Source organism: Pelodiscus sinensis, chromosome 3 (genome assembly GCF_049634645.1).
Source record: "Pelodiscus sinensis isolate JC-2024 chromosome 3, ASM4963464v1, whole genome shotgun sequence".
In the NCBI taxonomy this organism is placed as follows: domain Eukaryota; kingdom Metazoa; phylum Chordata; order Testudines; family Trionychidae; genus Pelodiscus; species Pelodiscus sinensis.
Genome location: NC_134713.1, coordinates 129,963,759 through 129,982,538, shown reverse-complemented (window position 1 = coordinate 129,982,538; position 18,780 = coordinate 129,963,759). Strand labels below are relative to the sequence as shown.

Below are 18,780 nucleotides of genomic sequence, written 5' to 3'. Positions count from 1 at the left end.
TACACTATAACTTTTAAACTGAATTCCAGGAAAACAATTCTCTGTGTTTTTAATCTGCCTTTTTCAGTTACTCCATAACACCTAGCAACCAAGTAATATTTTACCCAGTATGTCTTCTTTTTTTTGTTCAGAAAATCACCTTTTTAAGTCTATGACCCGATTCCTGTGTCCTAGAAGACAGGACGTTCTATGTTCACATGCCTAAAACCGCAAAGTCAACTATTCCTCTGCACTGATTTGGCCTCAGTTGGAGTATTGTGTTCAGTTCTGGGCATCGCATTTCAAGAAAGATTTGGAGACGGTCCAGAGAAGAGCAACAAAAATTATGAAAGTTCTAGAAATCAAGACCTCTGAGGGAAGACTGAAATAATTGGGCTTGTTTAGTTTAGAAAAGAGAGGGGACATGATAGCAGTTTTCAACCATCTAAAAGGGTATTACCAGGAGGGAGGGAGAAAAATTATCCCCCGTGGCCTCTGACGATAGGACAAGAAGTGATGGGCTTAAATTGTAGCAAGGGAGGTTTAGGCTGGACATTAGGAAAAACTTCCTAACTGTCAGGGTTGTTAAACACTGAAACCAATTACCTAGGGAGGAAGTGGAATCTCCATCACTGGAGAAATTTAAGAGCAGGTTGGACAGATACCTGTCAGGGATGATCTAGATGGTGCTTGGTCCTGCCATGGTCCCTTCCAGTTCTAGTATTCTATGATTTAAGAATGTAAAGGGTATTTTTTAAGTTCTCTCCAGAGGGAAGGTTAAAGAGCTTGAAATTCCCCACAAGAAGAAATTCCCAAGTTCATCTTCCTAGATTCTCAAAGGGGTTTTTGCATTTGGGTGGTGGCAGCGTACCATCCAGGATCAGGAATCTGTGACCTGGGGTGGATTTTTAAACAGAGGCCTACAGTAGCAGGTTATTCTAAAGTCTCTTGTGGGCTCCCGCCTTCTGCACTTGAAGTGCCAGAGTGAAGAACAGCCTTGATACCTTCAAATCATACCATTTCAGTTGTCAGTGGGAAGATCAAGAAATGGCTACTATAATAGGCATTTTTAGAGAATGTGTTTTTACTAGGGCTGGTTAGAAAATTTCCATTGACATCATTTGACAAAAAAAAACCCCAAGTTTTTAACTAAATTAGAGTTTTAACAAAAAGTATGTGCTTTCCCTGAAAAAATCAGATTGTTCATCAAATTTTTGGCCAAAACCAAAAATAGATAATGGTACGGTAGAGTTCCAAAAGAGCTGTAGTTTGGGTCACTCATTCTTTTCTATAGGATGGATTCCAGAGACAGATTTCATTTCTCATGATGCATCATGGCCAGGCAACAACCATAAAGCATCCCTTTTCTTTACCAAGAGATGAGGCCATGGTAATCGGATGAGAGAGTCCACCTTATGGACGAGAATGGAAGAAGGAGACACCTGAATTCTCATCAGGAACTGCAAATGACTTTTCAGAATCTAAATATTTTGATTTTCTATTGAAATATTTGAGATTTTCCATGTTTTCCTGCAAAATGATATTTTCCACAGGAAAAAAGTCCCCATTTGTGGCCAGCTCTTCCAATTATTCCTTTTCTTCTAAGATTTTACCTGTTGCCACTATAGCACATCCTGCTTGGGCATGTTAAGTGATTTGTATACGTTAGATGAAAATCACTATAATTAAGTGGCATTAATTATGAATAACCTTCATACCTTGTGGATGGAAAGAGCAAGCCAGAACTTCAAAATTCTTAGTTCATAATAGACAGAACATTACAAAAAACCCTTGAGTCAGTTCAGCCTGATGTATTTTCTGTATTCCACATTCCTCAGATCATAATGGAAAATCATTCATAAAAGCCGCTCTTTGTTTTTTATGCATTAGTCTGCCTGGGATGGATTCCCCCCATGGGAAGTCACAAATTGTTTTTTCATATCATCAACATCTCCACACCCACTATATACGATGGCATATATGAGGCATCATGATTTAAGACAAGGTAATAAGAAACCCAAGCAAGTGAACACTTAGTAGTCCTGTTTTCATTTCAAATTCTCTTGTACTTCAAAACAGGTGGAGAAACAGAGCAAAGAAACTTTTGTATGACTAGCAGAGAAACTAAAAAGTATTTGCAAAATTTTCCATGAGCTGATCTTTTAAAGTCAAAATATATTGTTCCTCTATTTTTCTTGTTAATACTAAAGAAAAAATATGCAGAGTGAAAAGAATTCTCACCCCCTTTTAAAAGAAAATAAACCTAGAAAAGAACAAACATTCTTTAAAAAACAATTTTATAGAAAATACATGGATTCACAAGATAAACCTTTGGCAAGTAAATCCCAGCATGGGGAACTTAAGCTAGAATTAAGCTGGGCTGAAGCTAAATACTAAAGAGATTTTTAAGCATATGAAATCATTTCAGAAAAGCAGTAAACTGAAGTGCACCTCTTGTCTAGTAAATATCAGCACCATGTTAATATGTGCTCTATAATCTTGCAATAGAATCAGAATTCAGACTTTGTTTTCATAATTGTTAAAAGGGCATTCAATCTAAAATATAATCCCCATATTTAAAAATCAGTAATTAGACTAAGTTACCTGATTTTCTAGTTGTTAGGTCCCCACAGCCTCCATTGATTGCTCCTAATAATAGTCTTTTAGAAAGAATTAACAGTTATTGTAAAAATGAAGACACCTACTTTTCTTGCAGAATAAGTTTATTTTCCTTCTTCCAGAGGTCTTTGAAGTCAGAACTGAATTCATGCCAAATACTGAAGAAAGCATGAGGTGACACTTCCTTCTCTCCCATTTTTGGTTTCATACAGAAATAGGCTGCAGTTTCCAAAAAGCTGTCAAAGACAACAAAAGCATCAAATATTTTATTACCATTGATATAGAATTTTCTTTCTGCATCCAAAATCTGGCTTAAAAACAATTGTTATTGTTAATTAGAAGTGAAATATATGGATTATTAGCACTGATATTTTTGTGTACATATTCATGTAATACAACATATTTCTTCAACAGGGGTTGGAATTTGGTATTTAATCACACACATTGTTTTTGATCAAAGCATTGTCCATTTTAAAGCTGAGAATGAATGTATTCTTTCAGATCACAGCAAAGACAGACCTCAACTCTTTTGCTCACATTGCATTTTTATTATATTTGAAAATATTTTCAAAACAGAGCTGAAATCTAAAGCAGTTCTAAACACTCTTTCACTATGAAACAATAAAATACAATAGACTATGTAAGTGGATTAGTTTGTGGAAAGATTATGTTAAAACAATTCTTTCCTATCCTAAACAATAGTTAAATTGCTCTCAACAGTCACGCTAGAAAATAGTGATCAATCATGATTTTGATATAACTGTGTTAACATCCATTTCTGATCATTTCTGAGACATTGCTAGCATAGATGAGAACGTAGCATATGTAGAGCTAAAATGCAAGCAAGAATTGCTTTTTAAGGATACCCAGAGCTATACAACAAGATTTAGTACATAGGCTGCGGTTTGAATGGTATTTGAAAACCCTCATAATAAAAAATGGTCCAACACGATAAAAAAAAATTGTGACTTCCAGTTCAAAAGTATAGAGTTATCACAAGGAATAGGTGTGTAATAAACTTAGTGAAATGTTTTAATTAAAAAGACAACATATTCAAAATATTCTTCCTGCAAAGAAAAATTATCACATCAAAATAGGGGAATTTAAATGTGCACTTGTTTCTGTAAAAATTTGGCCAGTTTGTGAAAAAAACCATGGTGGACAACTAAATGGCTCATAATATAGTTCAGAAGGCTTATTTTATTTTTGTGTTACACTATTTGTGTAATGCTTCCAAAGCCTGCTGATTTTGGGGGCAGGAGAACAGGATAAGGAAATAACTGAACAGTGGACATTAGACAAACAGGGAACTCAATTTGTGTCCCACAGGGTAGTTAAGATTACTACTATTCAGCCACCCATACATAATATTTTATGAACCATACATGGTGAAATCACATTTATCATAGAGTGAAATCTTGATCCCATTAAAGACAAAGGACATTTTGGCAATGACGTCAGTGTGGATAGGATTTCACCCACTGAACCAATTTACTATCTTCATTATAATTACTGCAAGACTACTTTGATAGTTGTTTAGGCACATGCTAGCCAGCTAATCAAAGCATACACCAGATAGAAACACTTTGAAAAGATTTGATCATTTAAATGATTTAACCTCACATAAGTCTCTGAAGAACAGTTTTTTTCCCTGTTGCCAACACCCAATGCCCTAATTGTTCAGCAGTAGCAACCATCAACACTAAAATACAGTCCTAAACCAAATACCTTCTTAATTTTTAAAAAGACCTGTTCTGGACAAGGTCAGCCTCTTTTCTCCTTCAGATTTTCGCACCCTTTTTAAAAAGTATTCGAAACTAGAGAATGGCACCAAAAACGGAGGACATCTCTCTATTTCCAACTTTTCTTCACTAATGGGGTGCAGCAACACCAATTCAGGCTGTCTCATTAGTTCTCACAAGCTTAACAAAGCTGGGCCTACTGCTCCTTGGTGAGGGAAAATTCCCAAATGCTGAAGAACTGAATCTGTAGATTCAGCAGTGATATTCTTTTCTGTGAGCCAGAGGTCAGCCAATGCGCGAGCATGATCTTTGAAAGTACACTGTTACTGAAGGTGCTGGTCTATAAAATGTTAACCAGGGCTCTGTGCATTTCTGGTAGTTAAACTCTTATGACCCCTCTGTGAATTAATCCTGCCATTCAGGCCAAATTACAGTTTACGCCTCTAAGTTCCTCCTACAATTTTATGCTCAAGATATTATTCATTATCCTCTCCTGTGACCTTATGCATTGTGTCACTCATGCACAATGCCCTCAACATGCCACAATGGAGTCAGCTGCATTTCAATGGCAGGAAATAGCTGCATATTGTGTGAAGACTGCAAAGCAACTGAGGATTCTTCATGATAAAGAGTACTACAAATACTTGGAGAGCCTTTTTTCCCCCTTGTAGTGCACAACTGTCCCAGTGGTGTCATCATATAAAGAACGGCTGTAGTGTTTAGTAATTAACTGACACAAAATATAGAGTCTATGGACATTACAGGATGGCATGTGAATCTTCAGGTACCTTTTGAGTCAGTGGCCATTTTTCAGTAAGTTACTTACAGGCCATTTTGTGCTTTGAAAAACAGAGAAAAATCAGAAGCTCAAAAAAAGATGAGGCTCTGTTCTGACAAACACCTCTGCAAAAGGCTCCAACAAATGATACAGGGGTATCAGACCCAATTATAGTATGAAACAAAAGAATCCTGGTAGCAAAAGGACTGATCTGAACAAAAAATAAAATAAAACAAAACAACAACAACAACAACACCTTAGTTAAGCAGAAGATGAGTACCACAAGAGAATGAAAAACAGCCATCTCAAGTATTATGTTTAAATTTGAGTTATAATCTCTCCAATGAAACTCTCTCATCAAGCAGGGAGACAGGCCAGAGTGAAATTCCAACAAATATATGTTTGAGTTTGATAAATGGTACTAACATTTGCAGAAGACATGAGGGCTTTCATTAACAATCCATAGGATCAAAGGGACTTAGTCAGGCTTTTCCTCTGATCATTGCTAATCTTGCTGGGAACCACCAGTATAGACTATTCACCCATCCATCTATGTTTCACTCTGGCTAACGACAATTCTTCGTCCAGTGAGTTACAGCAAATGCAAGTCCCCAGCCACACGGATCACCTTACCATGGCAACCAATTTGAGAAAAGGGGAAATTAAGCTTCTTGTAAAATGTGAAAGAGAAGTAGCTTGAAAGATAGTTAGTGCAAATGCAGAAGACACAGCCTGTGATGCAGTTAGGTCTAAAAATGGGACCCTCCAAGAATCAGGTATTTATCCTGGTAGCACAGGTGAGACGCTTGCACAGTAAGTATTTCAACTTCTCCAGTTAGAGGCATGTTGATGTTCTCCTTGTTGCATCTTGAAGGACAAGGTGGCAGGATTCAGATATGAAAAGCAAAGATCAAGACAAAGGAAAGTGACTTCGCTCCCCCCCAAATGACAGAAATTTGGGAAACAGTAACATGTTTACGTTAGCATGCTCTGTGAATATCCAGTTCTGAAACCTGTAGGATTACAGCTTATATGTATTAATATAGAGGAATGGTCACCAACCACTGGTAGATCCTGGAGTCTCTGACAGGTGATCCTGACTGGTTTGGCCAGGAGGCTATCAAGATCTGCACTTCAGCTGCCCCTCCCCCACACTGCCATGCTGCTCCTGCCCGGTGTCTTGGAGCTTCTCTTGGGAGTCTCCTATTTGCTGTAATGGGGGCAGGGGGAGAAGACGGGAGGTGCTGATGTCATGGCATTCCCCTTTCCCTACCTCCACAGAGTGAGCAAGGTCAGGCCTCGCAGAAAGGGTGGAGCAGGAGCATTTGCGTTTGAGGTAGATCAAAAAGTGATCTAGTGTTTAAAAAGTTTGGAAGCCAGTGATATAGAGAGACCTAAAAGCTATTCTGGAAGGGACCTATTGCTCAGCCACAAAAAGGGATTTAGATAAAGATGCAAAGAAACCCATCCGGTTAGGCGTGGATATTGACATTTCAGACCACATTATTGAGCCAAGCAACTGATATTTCCTCTGCATTTTTTAGCGCAATTTGTCCAAGTGCTTTTTTGGTCCTTTAACAACCTTTCAGCAAAACACACTGCAATGGTGCTCACAGCTGTATCTAATGGTGAGAATGGGGGGGGAAGGGGGAGAGGGGACAACGACCAGGACACCTGAGTTCCATTTCCAACTTTATTTCAGTAACATATGACCTTGTGAAAGTCCCATACGCTCTCTGTGTCTTACCTTTCCCATCTGTGAAACGTTTACACTTATTACTCCAAAGAGGTGCTGTGAAACTTGCTTCACATTCATAAAGCATTATGAGCGCCTCAAATGAAAGTTGCTTATGTTTCCCCCTATTTCTAAGTCATGTTTAAAAACCAAACAAAACACAATCTGTGTGTCAGAGCAGGTGGGCTAGGAGAGAATGCAGTTTATTTTTAAAGAACAATAGAGGTACGGGAGGTCAGTGGCTTTGCTCAAGTCAGCATGACTTTTCAAGCCTAATTAAAAATAAGGCATTGATGTTCACACTGCAGCCTTATCCAGACAGGGCAAAGGCCAAATATCCATTAAAAAGATTTCAAATAGGTTTTCATATTCCCCCCACTGACCCCAAAGAACCATTTAAATATCTTTAAATCTGCTAAATTTATGAAGGTGGTGGCTTCTGGCACAATACATAAAAATATTAGAATAAGGAAGGTAGCCAGTTCCCCTCCTCCCCCAATCTTCTCTCCTCCTAATCTAGTCTCCATAAACTTAATTATTCATCTCCAGGCACAATTCAGAAACACACTTCAGACCTTACTGCATGCTATTTATTCTTACACCTATGCCATTTTGCATTTTCTATAGATATTGGACTCAAACAATTAAATCGAATAACCAGCATTACTGGAAAAACCTGAGGATCATATTTTAACCTACTTGTCATGAGCACGTGTATACTTGCTAGGTCAAATCAATTAAAAATATGTTGAGAGCAAGCCATCGATTGTTTTTTTTTCCTCTTACCTTGAAGTCAGTTAATAAACCACAGCAGCACACAATGGTTCAAACTCAGATATGCCATGTGTCATACTGGATGACTATCCTTTCATCTGGATAGTTTCTCAATATCCACAAAGTGTGTGTGTGTGTGTGTGTGTGTGTGTGTGTGTGTGTGTATGGAGGTCTCTCTTTTAATTGGGATGATATTGGAATCAATGATAGCACTGAAGAAACAGCTGCAGTCTCCTCAGAATGGGCTGCCCGGGTTCTAGCAGCCAACAAATAAACAGTAAGGTAAGTGTAAGTCCAGAGACATGGTCTGAATTTCACTTACAGTGACATTATTCCACTTCTTACTGAGAGATGGTTAACACACAGAGCTCTCTCTCATTTCCAAACACACACCACCTGTGGCCACATTTTAGGAGCAGTGATCATTCTAGAGTTGGATTTAACACCCTAGAAGATAATTCTAGATGGTTTAACCTTTAAATTAAGGATTTCAATTGCAGCTATATTTGGATGTCCCTGATACCTCAGGTTTTAGAGTTTAAAGGCTAAGTCTACACTGACTCTTTACTATGCTGAACCTTTCTGGTTCAAGGGTGTGAAAAACACCCCCATGAGTGCAGCAAGCTACATCGCTGTAAAGTGCCAGTGTGAACCAGGCTACAGTGCTGGGAGTTATTTCCTTTGTGGACCTGGTTTACATAGAGCTTTGGGAGATCTCTCTTCCAGAACTTAAGTTCAATTAACTAATTTTACTTCATGGGATTTCCCCCCTATGGAGGTAGTTGGGAGGCTTTTAGGTTCCAGAAGTACCTCCTGATTCAGATAGTAGGTTTACCCACTTCATAAAGTGCACGCTATCCAGTGATTAAGGTCACAGGTAAAACAGCTAATGACTAAAGTCGAGTGAGGGAAAGTGTAGGTGTTTGGGGGAAGGGAGAACAGCCAGATATAATCAACAATACAGTATACAAGTGCACAAAACTTATTGCTCTATTTAAATTTGATACAAGTTGTATTTTATTAAGGGCCAACTTGTGTAGTGAGGCTTGCAAATGAGTTACAAGGACTATAAGGGCAAAATTTGGCTCTTTGGCTTTAAGGTGAGACATAAAAACAAGAGTACAGTATATAGCTAACAGTATCTACTCCCTGGAAAGTTAGCCAAATGAATTGTCATAGTCACTCCTTTCACCATTGCTTTATCCTCTAAACAAAACAATGACAAACATTCTGTCAGCTCTTGTATAGCACATACAATTCATATAGCATAAGAACATTAGTGAGAACGTGTAACGATAGAAACTCTGTCCATCTGATCAGCACGGGGATTGTGATTTAGAGGCTCTCAGCATTTCCAGCAAGTGGAAGTAAGCCTTGATCCTCTTCCCCCTTGGGTCCTGCTTCAAAACACGATAAAAGGGGCCAAGCTCTGAGTTTCTGAGGTAGAAATCTGGGATAAACCAGATCCCAAGCAGTCACTTGTACAAGTTACATATTTTATAAAGGTTCCCTTTTTCTTGTGGTTTCAAGGTTATTAGTGAATTTTCATACACTGTTTTTACACCGTATTGCCATCCTTGTCCTGAATAGTGAAGAGTCAGGAAATTTGACTGTAAACACAAGTACAAGAAAAAAACCAAAACATTCAAAATTTTATAAGCAATTCTGTTTTGTTAGGCAGAAAAAAGTATTATTGTATTAAAAACAAAGCCAAGTTAACATACCACTTGAAATTAACTGCCAGGAACCATCAATCTTTCCTTGCTTTTCCCGATTTATATTGTGTAACTATGGTTTTTGTAATTTTGTTCTTTAGAGAACCAACTAAGCTCTCAAGTTTCTTCCTTGCCCTCCCCTCCATAAAAGTTTCCAAATGTTTGCAATGTTTTTAATTGCAACTCATCTTCCTCATCTCCACTCCTATCCTATAAGTGTATACTGGATGCAAAAATGTTTTATTGCTCCAATAAAAAAAATCGAACAACTTTATCTTTAGGGTGGGGGAAATAGCTTTGGAAAAATATCTTCACAGAGTATTCATATGCCAGTCACAACCAGACATAAATCATAAAAGCAGAAAGCCAAGAAAGTATATTGTGGCAGACTAGTATTTTGTGGTATTTTTCTATTTATAATAAAACAATGAGCACTCAACAACCTTAATGATAACAACCGATAGTATCCAAAGTAAAAATGAATAAATAACTGCACAATATATTTATAATTTATACTTTATAATGTGTGCAGCAGAGTCAGAAAAACTTACAGATTCAGCAACTGTAACAGAACATACAGTGTAAGTGGCAGAGAATCATTATATTCAAGATGCAACATTCAGGCTTCAAGTTATTTTATAATCATGTCTTTGGAAAAGTTGCAATTTGCAGGGGATTGACTGATTTAGGATCTTTATAATGGATTACGCCTTTCATCTCTAGAATGCCAATTCAAATGCAGCCCAGGCCAGTAATCTAATGCTTGAGACCATCCAGTGGTGGTTGGTTTCCTTGCTCTAGTTTCCCATAGATAAGGCGCATCATACAAAATCTACCACCACTGCTGCTTTGTTCCAGTCATCTTGTTGGAACTCTCCAAGAGGCCAAAGAGCAGTGTAATCACGGAAACTAACCTACCCTTTCAACTCTAGAATCAGCCGCATCAGCTCAGGCTTGAGGTATTTTGATAGCGCTCTCTGAGGAATCTTGGAGTGTCATTGCCTGTGCTGTACCTGCTCTATAAGTAAGGACAGGATTTGTGGGTCCAGGGCTGTGAAAGTTTTCTAATTAAATAGTGATAAATTGTAAACAGAATGCCTGAATCTCTCTTTGTATTCAATATATGGGCTTTGAGATTCCGTAACAGCTGTCAAAAACCCTGATCACAACCCTGGCCTCTTTTTGGTTGTTTGGAACTACCCTGTTGCAGGGAATGCTCAGGTGACAAGACAATGACTTATCTGGCTTGCTATCACTTGAACTTGGACCCCTATATCCAGGGCAGTCCGAAGCATAAATGTGCAGCAATGGTCCCTGGCTGACAGTCCATTCCTGCTAGCAAAAAAACAGCAACTATTAGGTGCTCTAAATTATGATTGGGACTGAATCTATCACCATGCAAATTAAGACCCTCAGGAGTGGAAAGGGAGCCTAGAGCCATCTTTAGTACCTTCATCAAGTCCTATACAAAACACCTACGTGGACAGATCCAAGATTTTGGCCTACTGTGTTTATGTGAATTGCAATTCAAAAATTAAACTGCAATTAAATTTTCTATATTTCTAATAAAACTATGGTTCAAAAGCAAATAAAAGATACTCATGCACATTCAATCAAAAACTTTTTCTTTCTTCGTTCTTTTCTTCCATGTCACCAACCTTGAAAAGAAGCCATAAATTCTTAACCGTGAGAATTACTAACCATTGCAATAATTTCCAATGGTTGTAGCGGTTTCTCATGACTGAAAATTTGAAAAACAACAGTGGATGATTTCCCAAAAGTTATGCTTTAGGAATTAACTGGGGAAAGTTCTATGACCTGTTTTATATAGGAGGCCATACTAAATGATCACATTACTGGTCTCAGAAACAATGAAAAATCCAGAAAACACAGAGTTAAGGTTGCTTCTTGCAAGCAAGGTCCAAACAATTTGGCTGTGTCTAGACTGCATCCCTTTTCCATAAAAGGGATGCAAATTAGACACATCGCAATTGCTAATGAAGAGGGGATTTAAATTCCCCCCACTCCATTTGCATAAACATGGCTGCCGCTTTTTTCCGGCTCGGAGCTTTGCTGGAAAAAAGCACCAGTCTAGACACGGATTTTTTGGAAAATAAAGCCTTTTCCAAAAGATCCCTTATTCCTCTTTAAAAAAGGAATAAGGGATCTTTCAGAAAAGGCTTTGTTTTCCGAAAGATCCGTGTCTAGACTGGTGCTTTTTTCCGGCAAAGCTCCGAGCCGGAAAAAAGCGGCAGCCATGTGTATGCAAATGAAGCGGGGGGGATTTAAATCCCCGCTTCATTTGCAATTGTGGTGTGTCTAATTTGCATCCCTTTTACGGAAAAGGGATGCAGTCTAGACACAGCCTTTGAGTTTAACTACGGACATCAAATACTACACTTGAAATTGGCTAATTAGCAATGAGGAAAAAAGATACTAGCAATGAAGCTAGACAACTAATATGAAGATGGAAGTGGAGAGAAAAAATTGCAGTTCACTATGCTTTCATATACAGACACACGCGCACACACATATATATATGAAAAAGTGCATATCATTTGCAATCCACTTTAAAAATAAATGTTCTTCAGAGTTGTATAACCTTCTCATTTAACTTAATGTTATGTTCTACCAGGAAATTGAGGCAAAAAAACAAACATTCTGTAACTTGGCTCTTCTAATACATTTTTTTAAAAATTATGTGCTTCTTCCCATAGCTTTAAATTGATCATATAACAGATTTCAAACCTTCACAATCCAAATATGATCAAATTATTTACATTTCCTTGACCACTCCAATGCTTCACTTCTGGAAAAACTCTGCAGTGTAGACATACCCTGCATCTCAGGGCCTGAACTCTTTGCTGTTATTTTTAGTTCTGTAGCACAAGCCCAGCAACCCAGAGTCAGTTGACTGGACTTTGAGACTTACTGTCGCAGGGTTGGGTTTTTTTTTTTAATGCTGTGTAGACATACCATATTGTTAAAATTAGGTTATTTTTAAGGAGTTACATGGGCACATGAGAAAAGGTGATGTTCCAACATAATATTTTATTTTTGTTTTACTATAAGTGATTTATTTTATTGAGATAGATCCAGTCTTGAAATATGTTCCATGCTGGTGAACCCAATGTCTCTGCAGATGTTGGATGAGAGACAACAATTTCTTTAAATATGTAAGTAGAAAACTCCACACGTGTCTTATGAGAGTCAATATACATGCAACATTAAACACAGCTTCTGCTAATGCCTGACATTCCCCAAAGAAGCTTGGTAAGAGGGTGGGGCCCCTGATGTTTGATAGAATGAAGAGAGAGCTCTTTTCCCTCATCCTCTTAACCCTCATATGCTATTAGGGGAGGGTGGCGAGGTCTCAGTAATGGGCTGGGGAGCTGTCATGGAGGAGAGGGGTGCTGATGTCAGTCCTCCACCACGTGGAAACAATTAAGTAAGGAATGATGTGTCCCAGATGAGTTAAAATTAGCAATGTTGTGGCCCAATTAAACCACATTCTAACTTAACTTGTGCGCCCAGGACATTGGGAGCTGGACTGGAAGCTAAGCTACAAAATGGTTCTTACAGCAGAAGGAAAGACGAGCATCTCTCCTCTGCCTATTCTATCTTTTTCTCTTGTTCCTCCACTTCCCAACCAAAAAGAGGGGCTACAGAAGATTTTAGCTAAACTATCCAGCTAGGCAATGTGATGGAATACAGCTTTCAATGCATGTAAGCACAAGGTGATGCACACTGCAAGAAAAAAATGATTAATTATCTCCTAATTTAGCTGTCACCTCAAGAAAAATATCTGTGCCTCAGTGCAGTGAAACCACCTGCTGAACACACAGTGGTGGTGGTCAAATAAAGAAAACATGCTGGAGTTCAAGGATTTTAATTTCTGAATTTAGAGCATTTGTGCCTAGCTCCTTGATTTTTTTTAAAAGAAACTCCTTTTGTAAAAGCTTAATGCTATAGTACTAGTTCTCAAAGATATTGACCTTACTTAGATTGGTGTCACTATTCCTTAGTAGCCACTATGATTGATTCCTGAACTAACTCCTACATCTCATTTATTGTAGGGTTAAGAAGAAGCCCTCCTTATGTGCTTTATAACTAACTGTTCCAAGAAGCAACAATATTCAATAATGTAAAATTGGTACTTGTGAATCTTGTCTTAGAGTGACATTTGATATAGGTTTGTGTTAGCACTTGAAGTCTCCTAATGAAATTAAGGGGCAATACATTTAAAACAGATAACAGGAAATAAAAATGAAAGGGAAAAACCCAAATCCAAAGTATAATACTTAAAACATACAAAAACAGACCTGTCAATGGATAAAATCATTCACAAATTAGATAAGATAAATATTCTATAACATAAATAGGTATATATTTTCAGAATTCAGGGCATAAGCCAACACTAGCTGCCTGGGTTTTGGAAGGAACTTTTCTTTATGGCAAAGATAATCCCCTACTGATCCATTAAAGGGGATTTACATGCTCTGACCCTTGCCTTTTGTCAGACACAGGGCACTGGACTAGAATAACCACTGACCTCATCTGTGGCAGCTCCTAAGATCATACATTACCTGTTTTCTTTTTCAGTCCTTTTTCCACTGAGCATTTCTTTCCTGCTACAACTAACATGCAGTTATGATACTTACATTCCTACTGTATACAACTTACATAAGTAGTATGAGCCACCCAGTGAGGAGACCTAACAGGGAAGGAACCATGTGTCAATAAATGGAAAGTTACAAGGGTATGGGTGGCAGGGGAATCTTTAGGAAAAGGGACCCTGGGGAGAAAGAGTCTGACTGTACACTTCAACTGTTCAGTGAAATTTTATTTTTCTACTCAATCTCTCTCATCACTCTCAGCCTTGCCTGTGGGAGCTTTCAGCACATGTTTCAAGCATTCATTCAATTTCATTTTAGCTTTGCAGATCACCTTTGAAGGAAATCCAAACCATTGTGTGGCAGATAGTGGTGTGGGAGCAAGATTTAAGGTTTTAAAGGCTCACCAGACATAGGTGATACATTTCTAGCTACTGCTTTTCAACAGTACCAGTCTACCATCAAGCTTGTAATTAATGTAGGTGTCATCAACTTGTCAGCACAAAAGCAGGTGTGAAGTATTGGTCCCTATCACGTCTATTGCCATCAAAGCTGATGGAAGTTCTATGCATACAAGGACTCTCCTGTCAGGCCTAGGTTATTTCTCAGGGAATTTTGCAGGTAAACATTCTTACAATTCACCTGTTGCTATAGCAAAGAGAGCAACACAGCATTGCTAAATTCATTAAAAAAAAATATCTGAACACAAAAAGGTGCCTAAGAGACAGCATTTGGGAAGCACTATAAAAACCTAGCACTCCTTGGAATGTAGAAGTACCTGTACCACATAATAAAATTAATCTAACCAAAAACATCCTGAAATGGATGTTCCATATCCAATTGTACTCTTCCCACATTCTCCTTCCAATAAAAATGTGCAGAAACCATCCATTTCTCCTTTTATAAATCTGCTATTGTATTACAGGGCAAATTTTTATTTCACATAGCAGAACTTACTATGGTCACCAACCAGTAGATCGGGATCTACAGGTAGATCTTGGAGCCTCTGACAGATGCTCCTGACTGGTTTGGCCAGGAAGTTATCAAATGCTGGTACTTCAGTTGCCCCTCCACCCACTGTCATGCTGCTCCTGCCCCTATCCCGGAGCTGCCCCTCTGGGAGCCTCCTGATTGCTGTGCAGGGTGTAGGAGGAAGAAGAGTGGGGCCTCTTCTCCCCACTCTTGCACTTACTCTCCACACAGAGAGAAGGGGATGGAGAAAGCTTGGCAATGCAAATCTCTGTCAGTCTCACACATTGTGTATGTCTGTGAGAATGACAAACACACACTCTCATCTCTTGACCCAACACATACTTGGGTGGTTGTTGTTACTGCTTTTACTGCTTTCAAAGGGTGTTATTTTTGTTTGTTTTTTACTGGTCTGTGCATTTCATAATTTTCATTTCTCTCTTACACTTCAATTTAGTTCTTTGAGTAGTGAGTTCTAAAATGCCTAACCTGTCATGGCCGGAGTAATTATCCCTGTGGTAATTGCTGCTCCTGGACATGTCTGGCATGTCCCTGCAGCCCCTGAGAAAGGCACAGTAGGGGGTCTCCACATGCTGTCCTTACCTGCAGGCACCACTCCTGCAGCTCCCATTGATCAGTTATGGGGAACCGTGGCCAGTAGAAGCTGTGAGCTCAGTGCCAGTAGATGAGCGTTAGCACATGGTACCATGGAGCCATTGCTGTATGTGCCAGCTGCCTTCAGGAGTGGTGCAGGACCAGGGAATAAGCCTGTCTTAATTCCACTGCTCCACCACCTGGAAGCTGTCTCAGTTAAACAGTGCCCAGCCAAAGCCTGCTTCCTTGAACCCCTTTCCAGGCCCTGAACCTCCTCCTACACCCAACCTCCTACTCCAGACATGAGTCTCCCTTTACTCAAACTCCTACCCAGAGCTTGAACCCTGAATCCCCTACTGGGCCCCAATCCCCCACCCTGGACTAAGACCAGAGACCCTCCCATACTCCAAACCCTATGGCTCAAGACCGGAGCCTGCACCCCAACTGTCTCCCCCAGTCTGGTGAAAGTGAGTGAGGAGGGGGAGGAAGGAGGATGGAGTGATCAGGGTGAGGCCTCAGAGAAGAGGTGGAGGAGGGGCAGGGCCTCAAAAAAGGGGCAGGAAGGAAGTGGGGCAAGGGTATTTAGGTTTGAGGTAGATCTTAAAGATCTTAAGATTGCACTTAAATTGAAAAAGTGATCTTGTGGTTAAAAAGGTTGGAGACCATTGCTCTAAATGCTCATATCAATTTAAATCAATCAGAACATAATCCTGCTGGGAGCAAAATGCACTTGTAAAGCTAATTTATATAGCTTTCAGCCACCTAAGGAGCCCAAAGGACAGCAGTCCTTAAATGGGAGTGCCTCCTGTAATCATATCTTATCACCATTTAGCCTGAAATCCTATAAAACAGTGAAAACATATACATAAACATATAGTTTATAATATTTAGAATGGACACAATGTGTAAGAATCTAGAAGATTCTAAACATACACTACTTCTGGCAACATAATTTTCAGAGGCGCCACATAAATAATAGGAAACAGAGTGAAGTTTCAGTGAAAATTAATTGTTTTTGGCAGTTGTCAGATCCCCAATTGGTTACAGTCCATATACATCTAAGCATTACTAGCCTAGCTAGCAGCTACTCTAGTGGACACAGAATCTATTGCTTCATAATTTGCCAAATGGATAGTTCTAGCAACAGGAGACACTCCAAGCTCTGAAGGTATCCTAGGTCTCAAATAAATAAAAGCCAGAAGCCAGAATTTGTATAGTATGGATCCTAAAGTGTTCCTCTGTAGGTAGGCACGGCGGTGATGGTAGAGGAAGACTCCGGCTAAATGTTCTAGTGCTATTGATTTGGCAAAACCAGCATACCATTTATTTTTAAAAGGAGATAAGTACCTAATGTGGGAGTGAGACTTTGGACTAGGCCCAAATGAAACATTGACCAAAACAACATAATAATGGGTAGTGAGGCTGCAGCTGCTCATTCACAAGCATGTAGTCTAGGAAAGGAAATTGATCTAGCTGAAACATGGCTGTTACCATTCTTGGTGGGTCTGGCTCTATTATTTAGCTTCTGCTTCTATAGGAACTCATATGGGAAAACAAGAAGGCCAGACAAAGCTCTGACCATGTGCCAGGAACCTCATGCTATAGCACCTGCTTTTATTCTGAAATGAAATGTATAGGAAGTGGGGAGAGGGAGGAAGGAAAATTCTGTATATACCTACAGCATTTCTGTGACAATGACTATCTGATATTGGGGATCTAGAATGCTCTTTTCCCTGCAGTAATTTGTACAATCAAAAATTCTCTCTTCTAAGCTTCATTAAATGCAGTTTACTTCCCCCCCAAAATAGAACTAAAATTCCTCAGAAATTCCCAGAAACTAAACGCCACGATTGAAAGCTTTTCAGCAAGAAAAATATTCAGTAATTAAACACAAAGAAAATGGAGTAGGGGGGTTTTTAATTCTTTAGTTCCTGGTGAAAACCTTAGTAGAGGGTCATTTCATCCATCGATCAATATTTAGTATAGCTGGGGCCACAAGCCAAAATGAGGGGGTTAACCTCAAGTTTTAAAAGTATTTAAAAATGTAAAAGATATAAAATATACTTCATGCCCTTCTCCTCCCAACCTTTTCTCTCTCTTCTTTCCCTTTCAAAAAAAAAAAATGGTTCCTACTTTAACTTGTGAAGTATTTGACAGGTTCACAAGTATTTACGAATGAGGGTCTAATTGGAAAGTGCCAGGCTCCCTTTTATTGCACTTTATCAATATTGTTAAGGGAGTGATGTAATTGTTTGGGGGTATGGCAAAGACATTCCATGTCACTTCAGTGTTAATACCAGACTGGAGCCTTCCTTGTCTGCCTGCATAAGCTAGATAAACACAGACCTGTGTGCTTTCTTCTCATCTCAGGATACTTACTCAGAGACCTTGGAACACATGCCTATTGTGTGCTAAACATTTCACTTTTCATTTTATCCATATGCCAGAAATCTATTCCTTGGATAAACACTTTACATACTGACACTCTTAAAGTCACTAAACACGATAAATAAAGAGAGAATACATCATTTCAGAACGGATTAAACATTTTCTCACTTGTGACAAATGAACAGCAAAACACTGTATGGAGTCTCTGGAGCAGACATTCCATTTTCTCTGTCTCTATTTTGCATGGAAGATTAACTTTCCATTTCAGCTCATCTATTGCACAACTGAGCTTCTCTAAAGTATACATGGGTGCACTGAGCCCAAAACATTATTCAGATTAACTTTTGCAAGTGCTATTTACCTAGAGTTAATGTATTGTATGGTGAGATCAATTTTTTTTAACATTCTATGCTACAGCTAAAAGGAGAGTCTGTGTTTCTATATACTGTCATGAGGTAGGTTTTAATTTGTGCATAGGCTGAAATTAACCACTTCAAAAAGAAAAATCCAAGTACATTAATCACATTAATTTTGCTCCATCTAATCCATCACTTTTTCTTCTCTATTCATCCAATGCATTGCTGTTTTTCCTATGAATAACAGAATTCAACTAATCTCTAAGGGTACCTCTACATTGCACGCTTATTTCAAAATTGGCTATTTTGGAATAGAAACTCCAAAATAGCTCACTTTGAAATAGCACATCTACACAGTAAATGCTCATTGAAATAGCGCTGAGCTATTTTGAAATGGAGCATCCACACTCATTGGACACTGAATCACATTTAAAGCCACTAGGAAGCATTCAGGCAGGGCATCAGGACAATACTCAGTTCCTAAAGCTGCTTCCTGAAGCTATCTGAGGCTCATGCTT

General features: G+C 38.8%; 1 protein-coding gene across 2 annotated transcripts in view; it reads right to left on the bottom strand.

The window, feature by feature from the left end:
* FMN2 (formin 2) overlaps positions 1 to 18,780 on the bottom strand; it is a 241,250-nt gene that overhangs the window by 24,656 nt on the left and 197,814 nt on the right. For both annotated transcript variants that reach the window (XM_075924820.1, XM_075924819.1), the window contains exon 17: positions 2,685 to 2,834. In XM_075924820.1, the coding sequence (XP_075780935.1) occupies positions 2,685 to 2,834 (150 nt within the window). The remainder of the gene's footprint in view (positions 1 to 2,684; positions 2,835 to 18,780) is intronic.